The sequence below is a fragment of the Enhydra lutris genome, unplaced genomic scaffold, assembly GCF_002288905.1.
Source record: "Enhydra lutris kenyoni isolate GAN:26980312 unplaced genomic scaffold, ASM228890v2 scaffoldscaffold5, whole genome shotgun sequence".
In the NCBI taxonomy this organism is placed as follows: domain Eukaryota; kingdom Metazoa; phylum Chordata; class Mammalia; order Carnivora; family Mustelidae; genus Enhydra; species Enhydra lutris.
Window position 1 is genome coordinate 16356220 of NW_019154089.1, and position 15310 is coordinate 16371529.

The 15310-nt window shown below is 52.1% G+C and overlaps 1 protein-coding gene across 1 annotated transcript; it reads left to right on the forward strand.

Annotated features, from left to right (window-relative positions):
• Positions 1-1140: 1140 nt before the first annotated feature.
• Positions 1141-14245, forward strand: LOC111140998 (stanniocalcin 2). Its single transcript, XM_022493305.1, has 4 exons — positions 1141-1352; positions 3611-3753; positions 6212-6423; positions 11441-14245. Exons 1-4 carry the CDS (start codon positions 1202-1204, stop codon positions 11841-11843), a joined length of 909 nt encoding a protein of 302 aa, XP_022349013.1. The 5' UTR covers positions 1141-1201; the 3' UTR covers positions 11844-14245.
• Positions 14246-15310: the final 1065 nt, after the last annotated feature.

Here is a 15310-nt window from a genome sequence, read left to right on the forward strand (position 1 = left end):
TTTGCCCATTTCCATCGATAACTGGAGACTAAAGGAAATCCGGAGCCGGGTGGCGAGTAGCACTTTGGGGAAATGGAAGAGTGTGTTTGGAGACGCGTAAAGTTGCCTTTCAAGCTCCCACCTCCGGGGCAAGCGATGCTCCGCGGCGGGCTGACTCAGGGCGGCTTGGGCCTCCCTGTCACCCGCCTGGAAATGATGCAAGTCCAGTCGGTCACCTGGATCCCTGCAGCCCAGCCCGGAATCCGTCTGGATTGGGGGAGGGGTGAGGAACTGCCACACTAAGTGTTGCACGGCCCACCAAATCGGGGCAAAAAAGGGGGGGGATGGGACAGTTGCGCAGGCCAAGTCCTATCTAGTGCTTCTCCTATCTTAGTTCGAAAGGGTTTTTTTTCTTAATGCAAAGCGTCACAAAGCCAGGAATTCCCATCTGTGCTCAGTTTGCCCCTAGCGTCACTGTGCCCAAGAAACTCCAATCTGTCAAGGCTCGGGTCTGGGGAGCTCACTGAATTCCAAACGACAGAAAGAGGAAACTTTCCCGGCAAGATGCGGGTGTGATGCGAGCCAGGGGCCCGGGGGGTGGGAGGTGGAGGGGGGGGACGACGCTGTCCCAGCGCAGACCGTCTCCTCCCGCTCTTCTTTAGCCGCAATCGAAGCTGGTATTCGCTTTTATTTTTTTAAAGTGCGTTCGGCCATTGCCCTGGATCACCCGCACACGCGCACGCGTCTCCGGCCGCGCTCACACACACTCATACACGCACGCAAACGCGTGGCCGGCGCCAGGTCTGCAACTTTGTGGGGCGCTCCCGGCGGAGCTCGGCTTCCTCCTGTAGTAGTTGGGCGCAGGCCCCGCCTCCCAGTCGTGTTGTCAAAAGGGCCGGGGTCTCGGATTGGTCCAGCCGCTGGGACAACACCTGCTCGACTCCTTCATTCAAGTGACACCAGAGCTTCCAGGGATATTTGAGGCACCATCCCTGCCATTGCCGGGCACTCGCGGCGCTGCTAACGGCCTGGTCACATGCTCTCCAGAGAGCTACGGGAGGGCGCTGGGTAACCTCTATCCGAGCGGCGGCCGCGAGGAGGAGGGAAAAGGAGAGCAAGGAGGAAGAGTGGGAGGAGGAGGGGAAGCGGCCAAGGAGGAGGAAGAAGAGGAGGAGAGCACAAAGAATCCAGGTCTCCGGGCGGGAGGTTTACACACAGAACCATGTGTGCCGAGCGGCTGGGCCAGTTCGTGACCCTGGCTTTGGTATTGGCCACCTTCGACCCGGCGCGGGGGACCGACGCCACCAACCCGCCAGAGGGTCCCCAAGACAGGGGCTCCCAGCAGAAAGGCCGCCTGTCCCTGCAGAACACAGGTAAGTGCGAGCGCCCCCGAGGCAGGGAGCTGCTGGGAGACAACACGGTGCACCCAAGCAGCGCACCCCGGGCGCTCTGCCTGGAACTGGGAGCCCATCTAGGGCCGCGCAAACTCTTGGGGTGGCGCGGGACATGCAAAGGAAAGCGCGAGGCTAGGCGAGACGCGGTCCGCGCCAGGCTCCGCGCGCCGGGAATCCGCACGTGCTGGCAGGGTGATGAAATGGCTGGAGCAGGACTTGTTGCTGTCCTCCCCGGGGTCGAGGGTAAACGAGGCAGCGCCTGACACGGCCAGTGCCGGCTCGAGAGTTCTCGGTCCGGTGCAAAGCTCCCTGCTCCATCCTGGCCCGCCCGCGGGAGGCAAGGAGGGTCCCCGAAGCCAGCCTGCTCCCTGACCCCGGAGAACTTCTCTTCCCAGCCGACCGGCCGACCGGGACAGGACCGCCTTCCCCCCGCTCAAAAGATGCCCGACATCCAAGAACTTTGTAGGCGAGACCGATCGTATTGTGGACTTCCCCCTCGGGAGCATTGCTTGCCGGGGAGGGGTCGGGGGAGGTGGCGCAAAGCGTACCTCTGAGGTGCTGCCGCCTTCTCCCTCTCCAGGGCGGTCAGCTGGCGAAGAAATGGTGACATGGCCCGACCCGTGCGCGGCTGCTGCTCCATCGGCTCTCCGCTCACCGGCAAGCTGCCGAGCAGAGCCAGGCGTGCAGGGCACGGGGCTGGCCCTTTTCCCAGCTCCTGACAGAGAAAGACAATCTGCCTGGAGCTTCTTCACTCGGCGCCCCCCACCCCCCGCCGCCGCCTTAATTTGGGGGCCTGAGACCCAGCGGCAGCGTGCGTGCGCTCACCGCACGAGCAGGAATGCACGAGTGCCCATTAGGGACGCCCGCAGCGAGTGAATCGCCGCCCTGCGCGCTCCTGCCCGGCGCGTCGGGGCCGCGCGTGGGGTCTTCAGGAGTCTCCCACCTCCACGCGCGAGCGCCCGCACCCCCAGCCTGCGCTAGCCTCAGCCTAGGACCGGCACCCACCCTTCCCCCTCTCCAGCGCTTTCCCTGAGAATTGAACGTGATTCTTGGTAGTTGGTGACCTCCACAAATACACTCCACTCATTCTCTCGGTAGATTTAATCTGAATGCGGATTATCTACTCGGACCCCGCCCTTCTTCCAAAATATACTTTTCTGATGTAATTTTGTGGTTGGCTTAAATCAGTGAATTGGGTGGGTGGGGGGAGGGACAGAAGAGAATCTCTTGCACGCGACAGCCTGACAGTTAACTCCCTCAGTCTATCCTTTTGGAGAGATGAATTAGGGCAACATTCTGCGAAAGACGGCAGCAAACTCCCGGATCGCGGGAATTTCTAGGGGATTAAGTGAAATCTCACACCGGATCTCTATTTAAAAGGAGCCTCTAAGTGCGAAGATTGCGTTTCTGCAGGCTAGCCCCCATTTGGCTCGATTCCTGAGCCTGCTCGCAACCGCAGCTCCCCTAGCCTGGTATTTTTAATGCTGATGGTTTGGAGGCGCTGCCTTAATAGGAACTTTGTTTTGATTTTTAGGTGTTGAATCATAAAGCTGAATTGAAACTGCTTTTTGGACGCTCGCATTTGGGGTCAGGAAGGAAATGGCTGTGATTTAACAGCAGTGGCTTTGAGTTCCAAGTAGAGAAGGGTATTTCATTGATGAAGTACAGAAGGGAGAGAGCAAGCAAATCATTTAAAATCTTCCTTGTGTCTGTGGGTTTGGAAAGCTGAAATTGCTTTTGCTTTCAAACTAATATTTTTTTTAAGGATTTTATTCATTTATTTGACGGACAGATCACAAGCAGGCAGAGAGAAAGAGGAAGGGAAGCAGGTTCCCTGCTGAGCAGAGAGCCCGATATGGGACTCCATCCCAGGACCCTGGGATCATGACCTGAGCTTTAACCCAGGCACCCTCAAACTAAGTATTTTCACAAAGACTTGAAGACCATGGAAAGGATAAAAAATGGAGTGCTCAGGCCTAACTTCTGATTGTGATCTTTGTAACATAGGTTTGGCTGATTTTTTACAGATACAGCATTTACAAATACTGACACTTTCATAAGGACATTAAACGATGACATTTCCTTGCCCAGCTTTTTAGATCCTGAAATAGTCATTTCTAACTTTATCTTCTTAAATTTTCTTGTAGTCATTACTAGCTTGTATTTCAGCCGAACTCTCTGCATTCCCCAGCATGGCTGAGAATTTTGTATATATTTGTATGTCATTCTCATTTTAGCGGAAATTCAACACTGTTTGGTCAACGCTGGCGATGTGGGGTGTGGTGTGTTTGAATGTTTCGAGAACAACTCTTGTGAGATTCGAGGCTTACATGGGATTTGCATGACTTTTCTGCACAACGCTGGAAAATTTGATGCCCAGGTAAAAACCACATAGAGCACAAAATGTTTTAGGTTGGCATTGCATGATTGAAGTGTTCATTGGAAGGACTTGTGAACGGGTCTCCTTAGCTGATCTTTATGGTGTTTTTTAGCGTTTGCAAGAACCATTCTTGGTGCAGAGCAGGGTGACAGTTTCTTCCCACACCACTCATGGGGTTCTGTTACCTAGAACTGTCATGGAGTAGGTGAAGTCCTTCTCCACCCTTAAGCTGTGTCTACACAGGCAAAGTGGTATGGAGAGCAAGTTGAACAATCATCTAAGCATTCTTAACAGAGAACACAAAAGGCAGAACAAATAATAAACATCTTGTAAGGGGACACACTATGTCTGGCCACCCAAAACTCAGTCTGCAAGGCCCATCACATTAGAAACAGGTTTGTGGGGGGAGGACAGGGCCTCCAATTATACATTCCAAGACCTGTTTTCACCTACTTGGGGAGAATAAATGAGACACAAACTTCGGAAAAACTCATCATCTCCAATGGGTGTGTGAGCAGGTAACAGGGATAATTCAGGGCTTCCAGAATAACAGACTACTTTCTCCTAAGTAGCAGACCCTCCTCACCCAACCCAAAAACCCCGAATGAGTCCTGCTCTATGGAGTCCTCTAACAAGGCATGACCTACTCCAGCTATCCCAGAGTAGCCAGGGTGAAAAAAAAAGCCTAGTGGTGGCTTGGGGTAGGGCAAGAATCCGGCAAGCCACCCTATGGTTCCAGTGCTAACAACCCAAATACATTTCAGGTGCAGGTGGCATCAGGCTCACCTTCTCCATGTTCTCCCCAGCCCATATGTGCACTACAAAGCCCCCTGTTGTTCTATCTCACCAACCTCTTCTCCCCTACAATTGGAGAGTGGGGACAACATTTGAAGAAGGCCAACAGTTACAGTGTGACTTACGAATGCCACCCGCCACCATCTACTGACATGCTGTAGAGAGCCTGACAAAGCAATGCCTGGGAACCAGAAAGGGATGCGAGAGGGCTGGGAGCCTACACAGCAGAGGATGTGGGTTGGCAGGGGGTGGGAAACAGAGACCAGGGAAGGAAAGAGTAGAACATCTGAACTCCTCAAGGCTCCCTAATAGAGCATCCCTTCTGGATTAACTGGAATTAGGAAACGTAATAGGAAATCCGGGGGAAAGATGTGTATTTAAGGGCGATCCCACAGGATGTCAAGGAAGAATACCAAAACAGAATCCTGCAGCCCTCGAATACATTAATCTTCCTTTTTCTCTCAACCAAGAGGAGTATGCTCTCAAGTGAGAAGCATCCCTTTCAAGCTGGTCCCCAGCATGGGACTTCTCCATGAACTGACACACCCCACCCTCCATCGTCTTTGGCTCCGCTGGAAAGTCAGAGCAAAAGGGGCCACGGGGAGGGGCTTTTTCAGCAACCGGACACTATGTGTAGACATTTCAGTTGCTTCTAAAGGAAGAACTGAATTAAACGTGCTGGCTGGCTTCCCACTTCCAACCTAAACCCATTCTTTTTCTCCACTCAGTTACTTCCAGGCCTGTCTAAAAACAGAGGGGTGCCCTCTCCAATGACAGCTTGTTTCTATAGTAATGGGGGAGTGGGGATCCCTAGGTAGGTATCCCACAATGCCTCCCCACCCTGAGAGGCTGATAAGGGAGTTCATGCCCCAGCCTGCCTCCGCACCCCCAACAGCTGTCTCCTTTCTAGGATAAGAACAATCTCGTGAGGTTGCCAGGAAAGAGAACTGGGGCCCAGATGTATGCCTGGCTGCCTTAGCCACTCAGAGGCAGGGATTGTGGGGGAGGGGCTGTCAGTTGGGCAGTTCAGACTCCAGATGCTGCCAGGCAGAGTGCCAGGCGTGCCTTTTAGAGGCAATAATCCTAACAGTTTCAAAAAGGAAAAGAATGCTCCTCCTTGAAGGATAGGAGGAGACATGAGTATGGGTTGGGGGCCATGGGAGGCACTGAGGCACAGATAGTTCCCAATTTCATGTCCCTCGTGGGGTTGGAGGAAAACGCAATGATGTGAGACTCAGCAGGCAACTTCTCCTTGAGAAACGCTCTTGCTGAGAGTTCGGGATTTATGTCTGGCCACATTCCCCTTGGGTTCCAGAAAGTTTGCCCCCAAGCAGCCAACCCTGGGCTGCCTAGAGGACAGACGGCCACAGAAGCCCCAGAATGAGGGAAATTAGTAGAGCAGCTGGGAGGAAGGAGGCAGATTTGTTAGTCTCCCAAAGTAACATCCTTTTTGGCCAAATGCCGGAGGTGTCCTGTCACTCCAGACGTACCCCCTGACAGTCATCAGCCTGTCGCCTGCATGGACATCAGTCTGAGGCAGGACCTTGGGGTTCAGTTGTCCAACAAAAATCCCGTGCGAGGCCAAGAAGTGTGACTGGCAAGCTTCTGACAAGGACTTGTCTCTTCTGCCCCTCTCTCTCTTCTCTGTCCTCTCTGTTCTCAGGGCAAGTCATTCATCAAAGATGCCTTGAAGTGTAAGGCCCACGCTCTGCGGCACAGGTTCGGCTGCATAAGCCGGAAGTGCCCCGCCATTAAGGAAATGGTGTTCCAGTTACAGCGGGAATGCTACCTCAAACACGACCTGTGCTCTGCCGCCCAGGAGAACACGCGGGTGATGGTGGAGATGATTCACTTCAAGGACTTACTGCTGCATGAGTGAGTGCCGCCCCACAGGGGCCATGGGAAGGAGGGGGCCCGCTCCTCAGGCTGGTGTGGAGGACTTTGAGGGGCCTGTGTCTGGAGGCCGACCTCCCGCCAAATGGGAAAGTTTGCACTCTACCTCAGAAAGCTGCGCGGACTCCCCTGGGAGGCCCTTTCCCACTGGCCTTCAAGAAAAGTGAAAGAAATGTCCACCGTTGGTTTCAAAAGCATGAGCCATAGAAACAGAAAATATCGTACTAAGCGAGAGATGTGTAGGCTTCAGAAATACGCTTCCCCTTCCCCTCAGCGCAGATCCCAACAGTTCTGAGTATTCCAAGCGGCTGCACAGGTGCCCCAGCAGACAGCCAAGAGCCCATCACAGCGGCTGAGCCTTTACTAAGTGCCACGCATTGTGCTCAGCGGTTTTCGGGAATCTTTCCCCAGATCCTCACGGCAGCCCTGGGAGCGAGGTACCGTTCTCCTCTCCATTTTACAGATCAGAAAGCTGAGATTCACTAGAGTAAAGGTCGTACAGAGAATGAGAGGCAAAGCCAGGTCATCCAGCTCCGGAGGCTTCAATGCCAAGAACTGAGAGCAATAGCCCTCTTTCCTGCCCCCATGGCCTTCGGTTCCCTCAGAAGGTCCAGTTCACCTTCTCTAACACATTGATTCCCTCCCAGAGAAAACACAAGACCCATGTCAAGAACTTGAATCAGCTAAACACCTTTTTGCCAAAGTGGGTAAATATGAACTTGCTTATTCAAAGACTTGCAATTCAGTAATAAACCCCAGAAATGTTATTCCTTAAGGAAAAAAAAAATCCCATCTGTAGGATCCTAAACTTTGCAAAGTGAGAGAGCATGTGGTACCCAGGTGCTCCTGACATGCAGCCTGGGCAGTAGGTCACAATGGCTTCTTCCTCAGAGACTGAGGGCAGAAAGCAGGCCACTTGCTAAGCAGAGCGAAACGAGTCACATCCAGCTTGATGGCACCATTGGTCTTTACACAGTGGCTCACGGAGCCAAATCAGTACAATTTTGTGATCTCTTGCTCCTCAGTTGGTGCCATGGCCTTCCCCCAGCTATGCCACCAAGTAGGCGACTCCCCACCCCACGCACACACCGCTTAGATCATGGAGGACAGCAGCCATCACCCACCAGTTTCCACCGGGTTAGGAGGGTCTGGGTATCTTGCAATGCCCCCAGTGCCCTTTTAGAATTCGAAGATTTACCATGAATCTCTGCCAGCAGCTCTTGCCAAGAGCAAAGTGATATTGTCTTCTCCTTAGTCACACTGACACCCTATGAAATAGTTATCACTCTTCCAAATACCTGTAAAGACACAGAGCAACAATATCTTCAACAACAACAATAATGATAATCGCTATCATTGTGTGAGTGGGCAAGGGACTTGACCTGGACGGTCTCATTTATCGTTCCCAACAGGACTACCTGGTGGAGATTACTCTCTCCACCTAACAGAAGAGGAGAGGGCAGCTAAGAGGTTCAAGATCTGACTCTGAGGTTTGATCCCCACCATCCAGCTTGGGAACTGGCAGTACCTACAACTCAAGCCGATTATCAGGAATAGACATGGGACCTCCTAGCTCCTGACCTGCTCTCTCCATATTAGACCTGTGAGAGACTCATGGGCTCCCAGATGTAACAGGGGGTTCTTCCCTTTTCTCAGTTATACCCCCATTATATAAGGAGAGTGCTGTAAAGGTCCCTTCCTTCAAGCTGCCCCTGGAAAGAGGCAAATGCCCCATGGCTAAGAGACTCCCAAAGCTCCTTTGTCCTCCGTCCGCTGTCATCCACTATAGCTTCTTGGCCTCAAGGATGGAGGAAGGGAATGAGCTTATACATCAGTAAGACATTCCTGGAGTGCAACAAGACTTTGTTTTTTCTAAGATTGGAGAAAAGTCTTCTTTGGGAAAACCAAAGGTTTTGAAGGGTTTTTTTGCTCCCTCTGGAATTTAAGAAGGGGTAAAGTGCTGTGGCTTCTCTGGTACCTCCTTTGTGGAAACATGGCCCATGGGGCCATGAGATTTTTACTTCTCAGGGGCTCTTCATATCATTTAGAATAAACACATAGCCCTCCACCCCAGTCCGCTCTGGGAATGCAGGTGACTCACCCCATAAGTTAGGCTGGGCCTCTTTTAAGAACACTCACTGTGCCTGCACACAAGTTCTCTTTACTCTCGCTAAGCCAGTGTATCCAGGCAACGGGTCTCACCGAACCCCAGCTACCCCCAGCACCCCACTACCTTCCTTCTGAAGCCATGACTATGGGGTGCGTCAGCTCAACTTCAAGCTGAACGATGGTGTTGTCCTTTAACTGTCTTCACTGATTTGGGCACAAAGGATCCCATCAGTCCCCAGATATCAAGAAGGCCATTTAAGAATGCGTGGCATTGGTCTCATATAAGAAAATAAGAACTGAATTTGCTTTTCCCTTTAGAGAAGAGGAAGTCACAGTCACCTCAGAATCCACATCACCCCCATTCCTCAACCCAATCCCTATCCATCCCCAAAACACTCATGTCTGCTTAAAGTGGCTCCCTTCAAGCTCTCTGCTTCCCTCTGTTCCTCTCACCCCTTCCTGCCCCACTTTCTCCATATCAACTCCCTTGGCCACCACACACCCTGTCACTGGGTGCTGGCAGCCTCCAGGCACGTCCCCCTCCAAGTATTTTTAAAAATCCTTTAGCCTTGCTGACACCCAGTTGAGAAAGCTGGGCTTTGTCATTAGACACGGGCTGAGCTTGCAGCCTGAGAAGGCACCATGCCAGCTCAAAACACGGCTTAGATTAACACACACCCCTCCCCATGGCTCACAGCTTTCTCCTCGGGAGCGAGCGCCAAAGGCAGGAGAGAGCATTCGCTAGTCCAGCCTTCTCGGATCCGCCTTGGGGTTCTGAGAGCTCATCTGGCAGGCAGACTGCCCTGGCAAAGGAGGCCAGGAGGCAGTCCGTACATTCCCAAGAGAGCCCTCCCCTTACTCTGGGGAAAGAAAACTGGAAGAAGATCACTGGGCTGGTCCCAAAAATACAGATTCTCAGCCCCCGCAATTTGCTCCTGTTGCCCCAGAGAGGGGCAGGTACAAATCAGACGCTGAAATCCTGACGCTGCTGTAGCAGAGATGCTCCGTGACCTTGAACTCCCTGAGGCAGTCGGTTGCTAGTTGTCAAAAGATAGAAGAAAGCAAATATGCGTGCAGCATTGCTTCTGTGTTGCCCCATGGCCCCCTCTCACAGCCCGAGAGGAGGAGTGTTATCACTGTCCTTGTCACTGTTAGGGGCCTGCCTTAGAGAGTTGAAGCACCCTGTCCATCAGCCGTGCACAGACTCTCTGACTCCAAAGGCATCAAGTAGGCCTTAAAAGGCAGCTTGATCTCTATCAGCCGGAACATTCCTCTTCTCTGCTCTCAGCCCAGCTCTAGGCCTTCCCAGCCCAGAAGCTTCCAAAAACTGACTTTCTCCTCTCCCCCACCCTCCCCCCACCACCAGCCATCTCCATTTTTACATCTATGACATGAGGACAGTTCAACTACAACTTGAGGACTAATTCATAAAAATGGCAGGGAACTACTTCACAAGTCCTAAAACACAATCTGCTCTTCTGCCTAGCAACTGCCAGCTTGCAAAGAGAAGATGAAGTAGGCTAACAGGCAGCCACCCAGGTGGTCCCGGCTCACAGAGGAAAAAAGTCTTGTTCCTCATAAGTGATCTCACTTTCCACAGTGATTGTCCTGCCCGAGGCGATGGCCCAGAGCTGCAGTGCTCATGGGCCGAGATACCCAGAAACTTTGCTGGCCAAGGACTGCTAAAGAATGCTGGTTAGCCATGTGAAACATTCTATACCCTCCCTGGGGATTTTGGAAGGCCAGTGAGATGTGAGAAGGGCTCAGTGAGTGGGCTATGAGAGCCCCTTGCGGGGGACACCTCTTACCATATGGGCCCGTAAAGAGCAGGCACGCTGTTCCCGTCCGCGGCACATACCTCCCACCCCTGTGTCGGCATGATGTGCTCATTCTTCCTCCAGCATTTCTCCCAAAGAACAACCCAGGGCAGCTGGATGGCCTGAGCAAGAACCAAATGTGCGTATTTCACAGATTGCCGGCCCTCATCCCAACACCTAGGCCCCTTGTGGCCAGCCCTCACCTCCAGTTCTAGCCAAGCCAGACTGGAAGAACAGAGATGCCTAGATAGCCACTCCCCGTCTTCGAACTTTATTACCAGGAATGGGGGAGAGCTCCATGGGAAGTGACTTTGCAGGGCCGTGGTCTGCCTCCCACCCTTCTCCACTGAGTACAGAGGGAAGTGCATCCAGGACCTTCCAGAAACACCCTTCATCAGGAGCCTAAAGCAGGGGCAAACACAGACATGGGGAAATGGCTTCTGGGGAGCCTCACTTAGAGAAGATTGACCTGGGAGAGTGGCACCAAGTGCAAAGCCAGCCAGCCCCACTGACACCACGTGGCAAGAGGGCGATGTGGAGCTCTGCAGCCCCAAATCTTTGATGGCTCCTCCTCCCCTGCCAAAGAGAGCCCTCAGTTAGGTAGTTCCAACCCTTCACCATTTGCCTCTTATTCCACTGGCCCCAAGACACTTCTCTACTCCTCCCACTGAAACCCTCCTAGCTGGCACATGGGAAACATGCCCAGAGCTCTCCTACAGTCCTTTTCAACACTCACACAGCTGCCCTACCTGGCATTCTCCCCCGCCTTCCCCAGAGGCACTATGCACCTGCAAATTGTCACTGGCCGTTTTCCTGGTGGTAGTAGGCTCAGGCACCAGCCTGTCTCCAGTCCCCAGCATGGAGCCTGGGAGGTAATGGCCATCTAGGAAATAGCGGCTGAGGCCAGCACTCCTTAGGATATGGATAAAGACCTGAAGTAATTCCTGAAATCTCTTTCACCAAACTAAGGCCTCAGCCATATGTCCCTTGTGCCTGGTACCCTCAAAGTCCTCTGTGGCCCGTTCAGGACTGGTTCCATTCTCTCTCTTTCTCTCCCTGCTCTCCATCTCCAGACCATACGTGGACCTGGTGAACCTGCTGCTGACGTGCGGGGAAGAGGTGAAGGAGGCCGTCACCCACAGCGTCCAGGCACAGTGCGAGCAGAACTGGGGAGGCCTGTGCTCCATCTTGAGCTTCTGTACCTCGGCCATCCAGAGGCCCCCCACGGTGTCCCCTGAGCGTCAGCTCCAGGCAGACAGAGCCAAGCTCTCCAGGGCCCACCACGGGGAGGCAGGTCACCCCCTCTCGGAGCCCAGTAGTCGGGAGACCGGCCGAGGTGCCAAGGGAGAGCGAGGTAGCAAAAGCCACCCAAACGCCCATGCCCAGGGCCGAGCCGCCAGCCACAGGGGCCAGGGAACTTCTGGAAGCAGCGAGTGGGAGGAGGAACAGTCTGAGTATTCCGATATCCGGAGGTGAAACAGAAGGCCTGGCCGGGAAATCTTTCCTCCATGCCGTCCATTTTCTTCTCTATGGACATTCCAAAACATTTGCCATTAAAGAGGGGGGATGTCTACACGCAGGATTTGGTGGGGATTGCGGACTTGATGCAGGTGTGTGCTAGCGGAATGAACAGGTGAGGCAGAGGCGACCTGGGCAGCAGCGAGGTCTCAGCTGGGCCCGCGGAGGGTTCCCAGACTTGCACATCCCTAAGTGAGCGTGCACATGGCCTCCTTGCAACTTTGTCTTCTTTCCATCCGTGGAGCCACTGGGCGGCGGCCCGCGGTTTGCTCTGCTGTGGGGGAGTTGGGCCAGGGAAGGGCAGGGGTCAGACTGGACCGCACACTCGGTGCTGGGCTCCAGGCCCGCAGCTTCTGGTGCTGTCTTGGCAGAGGGCAGGCTGGATCCGGGTGCAGCAGTGAATGTGAAAACCGCCCTGGGAGTCAGAAGGGTGGAAAGGAGATGGGGGTGTGTGGGTGCTTGGTGCCAAATGGAAGTTCAGTTTCTTGCATGGGACCTTGAGGTTTGGAGCTGCTGGGGATGGGGAGGGCAAGGGTTCTAAGTGTAATTTCTGAGCCATTGTTCCGTCTGGGGGACCATGTCCGAGGGAGTGGTCCCTATGTGTCTGTATATTAACCACTGCTTCGAATCTCTATTTCACTTTTTTATTTATCCAGTTACATCTACATACCTGTCGTCTAAATAAATGGCTTTTGAACAAAGCAACTGGGTCATTAAAACCAGCTCAAAGGAAAAAGAAATAAAGCCCACCTTTTGGGGATGATTTTTTTTTCTTTTGAGTGTTCTTTTAAAAGGAATCAAAGAGCGATGTAGCCATGTGTCTGCCTGCCCGGCGTGGGCTCGCAGCCACTCAGAGCAAACCACATCCCTGGAGGAAAATGCACACGTGAGAAGTACATTTGACAGATTTTTTTCCTTAGCATTTGGTTACCCCACCTTGACCCTCAGCCAAGATCGATAAAGCCTTGTACCTGATGCCTTGAGGCCAAGTCGGAAATGGGGCTTCTCGGTGTGCATGACGGAAAGGGGGGGAAGAGAGCAGAGGGGGCTGTGGTTTCTAGCAGGGAAGGCTGACCTTTTACATAAATGGAGGAGACCGCCAGGAAGCACTGAGGGACAGGATTTTCCAGATCCGGACTGGGAATGTAACAACGAAGAAAGCAGTCTGAGTGGACAAAATAAAGGCAGAGAGGAGGGACAGAGCTAAAAATCCAAGGCAAGGAGCGGGGAGTGGGAAGAGGACTGTAACAAAGGGTCATCAGAATGGGGTTCTTGGGGTTGTTCAAAACGTTCCACAGATAGGCCTTTTCTTTCTTGCCTACTGAGTTATCAACATTAAAGCTTCTCTCTCGCAGCTAGTACTCAAACAGGAGGCCAGGATTACAAGACGTAGACAGGCGTTCTGGGCCAGTTCCTTCTAGAGCAGTGGTCAGCAAACTTTTTCTGTAAAGGTCCAGAGAGTAAATTACACTGTTTTTCGTTTGGCAGGTCATGCAGTTTCTGTCCCAAGTACTCCCCTCTGTCACTGTGGCGAAAAAGCAGGCATATATAAAACAACATGTCACCAACAGGCCTGGCTCTGCTCCAGTAAGATTGCATTTAACAGGTGCCCACCTGGATCTGGCTCTTGGGCCCGAGTTTTGGGACCCCCATTCTAGTGAGCTGGCAAAAAAGTACGCACCCTCCGTTTGATCAGCTTATAGCTCTCCCTCGAAGCAACCCAAGGACAGAGATAAAGAAGCTAAATTTATCTGCTCTAATTTGTTCCAGGGAATGCCCTTACCCAAAACCCGGCTAGTGTTTTTATTACCCCAAACCCAAGCTCATCATTGCCAGGACATGCTGCTGCTGGAAGGTCAGCTCCCCAATCTTCCATGATCCAGGTTAGAAAGAAACCATTTGGGTGTGGGGGGGGGGGAGGGGACAAAATGCTGGGAGAAGCACCTAAAAAGAGAGCTTCAGAAAGCAGGAGAGATGGTGCGCTTAATCCCACTCTGCCCTTGGGGGAAGGAGGACAGGTGTGTCAGGCTCTGCCATGGGAACCAAACGTAAACCGTGGCTGTCTCATGCCATGGGCCACTGCAGCACGTTACTGTTTTACTTACCTCACTCAAAAGCTGAAGCAATAACATTCTCCCGTGTTGCTGGGTCAGCTGTTCATTTGTTCGCCGGCTCCTGGGCTGGATGCGTGAAAGGCATCACTTTTATATTTTCCTCAGTGTAAATGTCTTATGTGTTCACCTACTGATGTCCCATTTGTTGCTTCTATTGTAAATATTTGTCATTTGTATTTATTATTTCAAGTGTTTTCCCCCAAGGCATAAAATGGCTTACCGTGTTCATTTGAACCCTGTCACTGATCTCTGTTGTCTATTTTTCATACCACTAGCGTGTTGCTTCTCAAAAGTCAGGTAGCTCTCATCTCATTCTGGTTCTTAACGTTTTTGAAGCATACAATGGTATTTATCGTGAAGGTTCTTTGGCTCAAAACGGAATAAAGTCCAAATTCCTACAAGAGTTGACAAGGCATTTGTACAATCTAAAATGTAAGCGAAGTAGTCATTAAAAATAGACACGCAACTTGGGCTTCATACTTCGTACAAATTGACTCTTGAGCCTTTAAGGAAGGATGTGGATTTCCAAATAAAGATACGGCGTTTATTTTGAGCTTTGCATCTTAGCAAGATGATCTGAACACCTCTCTTTTGTATCAATAAATAGCTCTGTTGTTCTGAAAGGAGAGGACCTAGTACAGCATAATGCTGGCACCTGAAACCAAATAAATAGCAAACACCAGCCCAGAGCTGTAGTCATACTTAGACATGCACACACACACACACACACACACACATGCACACGCACATACACACACACACAGAGACATTTAAGCTTGAACCAAGTAAAAGGCTTTGCTAGAACAATATGGAAAAACAATGCTACCGGAGCCCATTTCCTAAGGAAGGACAACCTCATCTGGTCTCAGAATTGGCACCACGTGAGCTTGTTAAGTAATAATGTCTGTTTCTGTTATGGATTTAGACAGCAGGACCTGAACGTTGTCACATTGCATTATTTTTCTCCATTCATTAATAAAGATTTCAAATAAATGGCTTTCCCTTGAGTAGCAATGTTATCTGAGAGCGCTTTGGACGAGCCAGTGCATAGGGGGAATGCTGTGCGCAAGTGAGTTTTGAGTCTATTTAAAATGCTAGATGCTTGGTTTACAGGAAGGGAAACCAGGTGAAGACAACCCTCCTGGGTTTCTCCTTCACTAGAGGGACTCTGTCCAAAACACTGCCTGAGTCACCAAGACACAGAGGTAAACGAACTCCATGCAGCCTGCCTGGGGGCACCAGCCCCCCAACCATTAGGGACATCCTCGCAGCTCCCTCTGGTCTCACCTGTGAGACCCTGGTCTCCCCTGC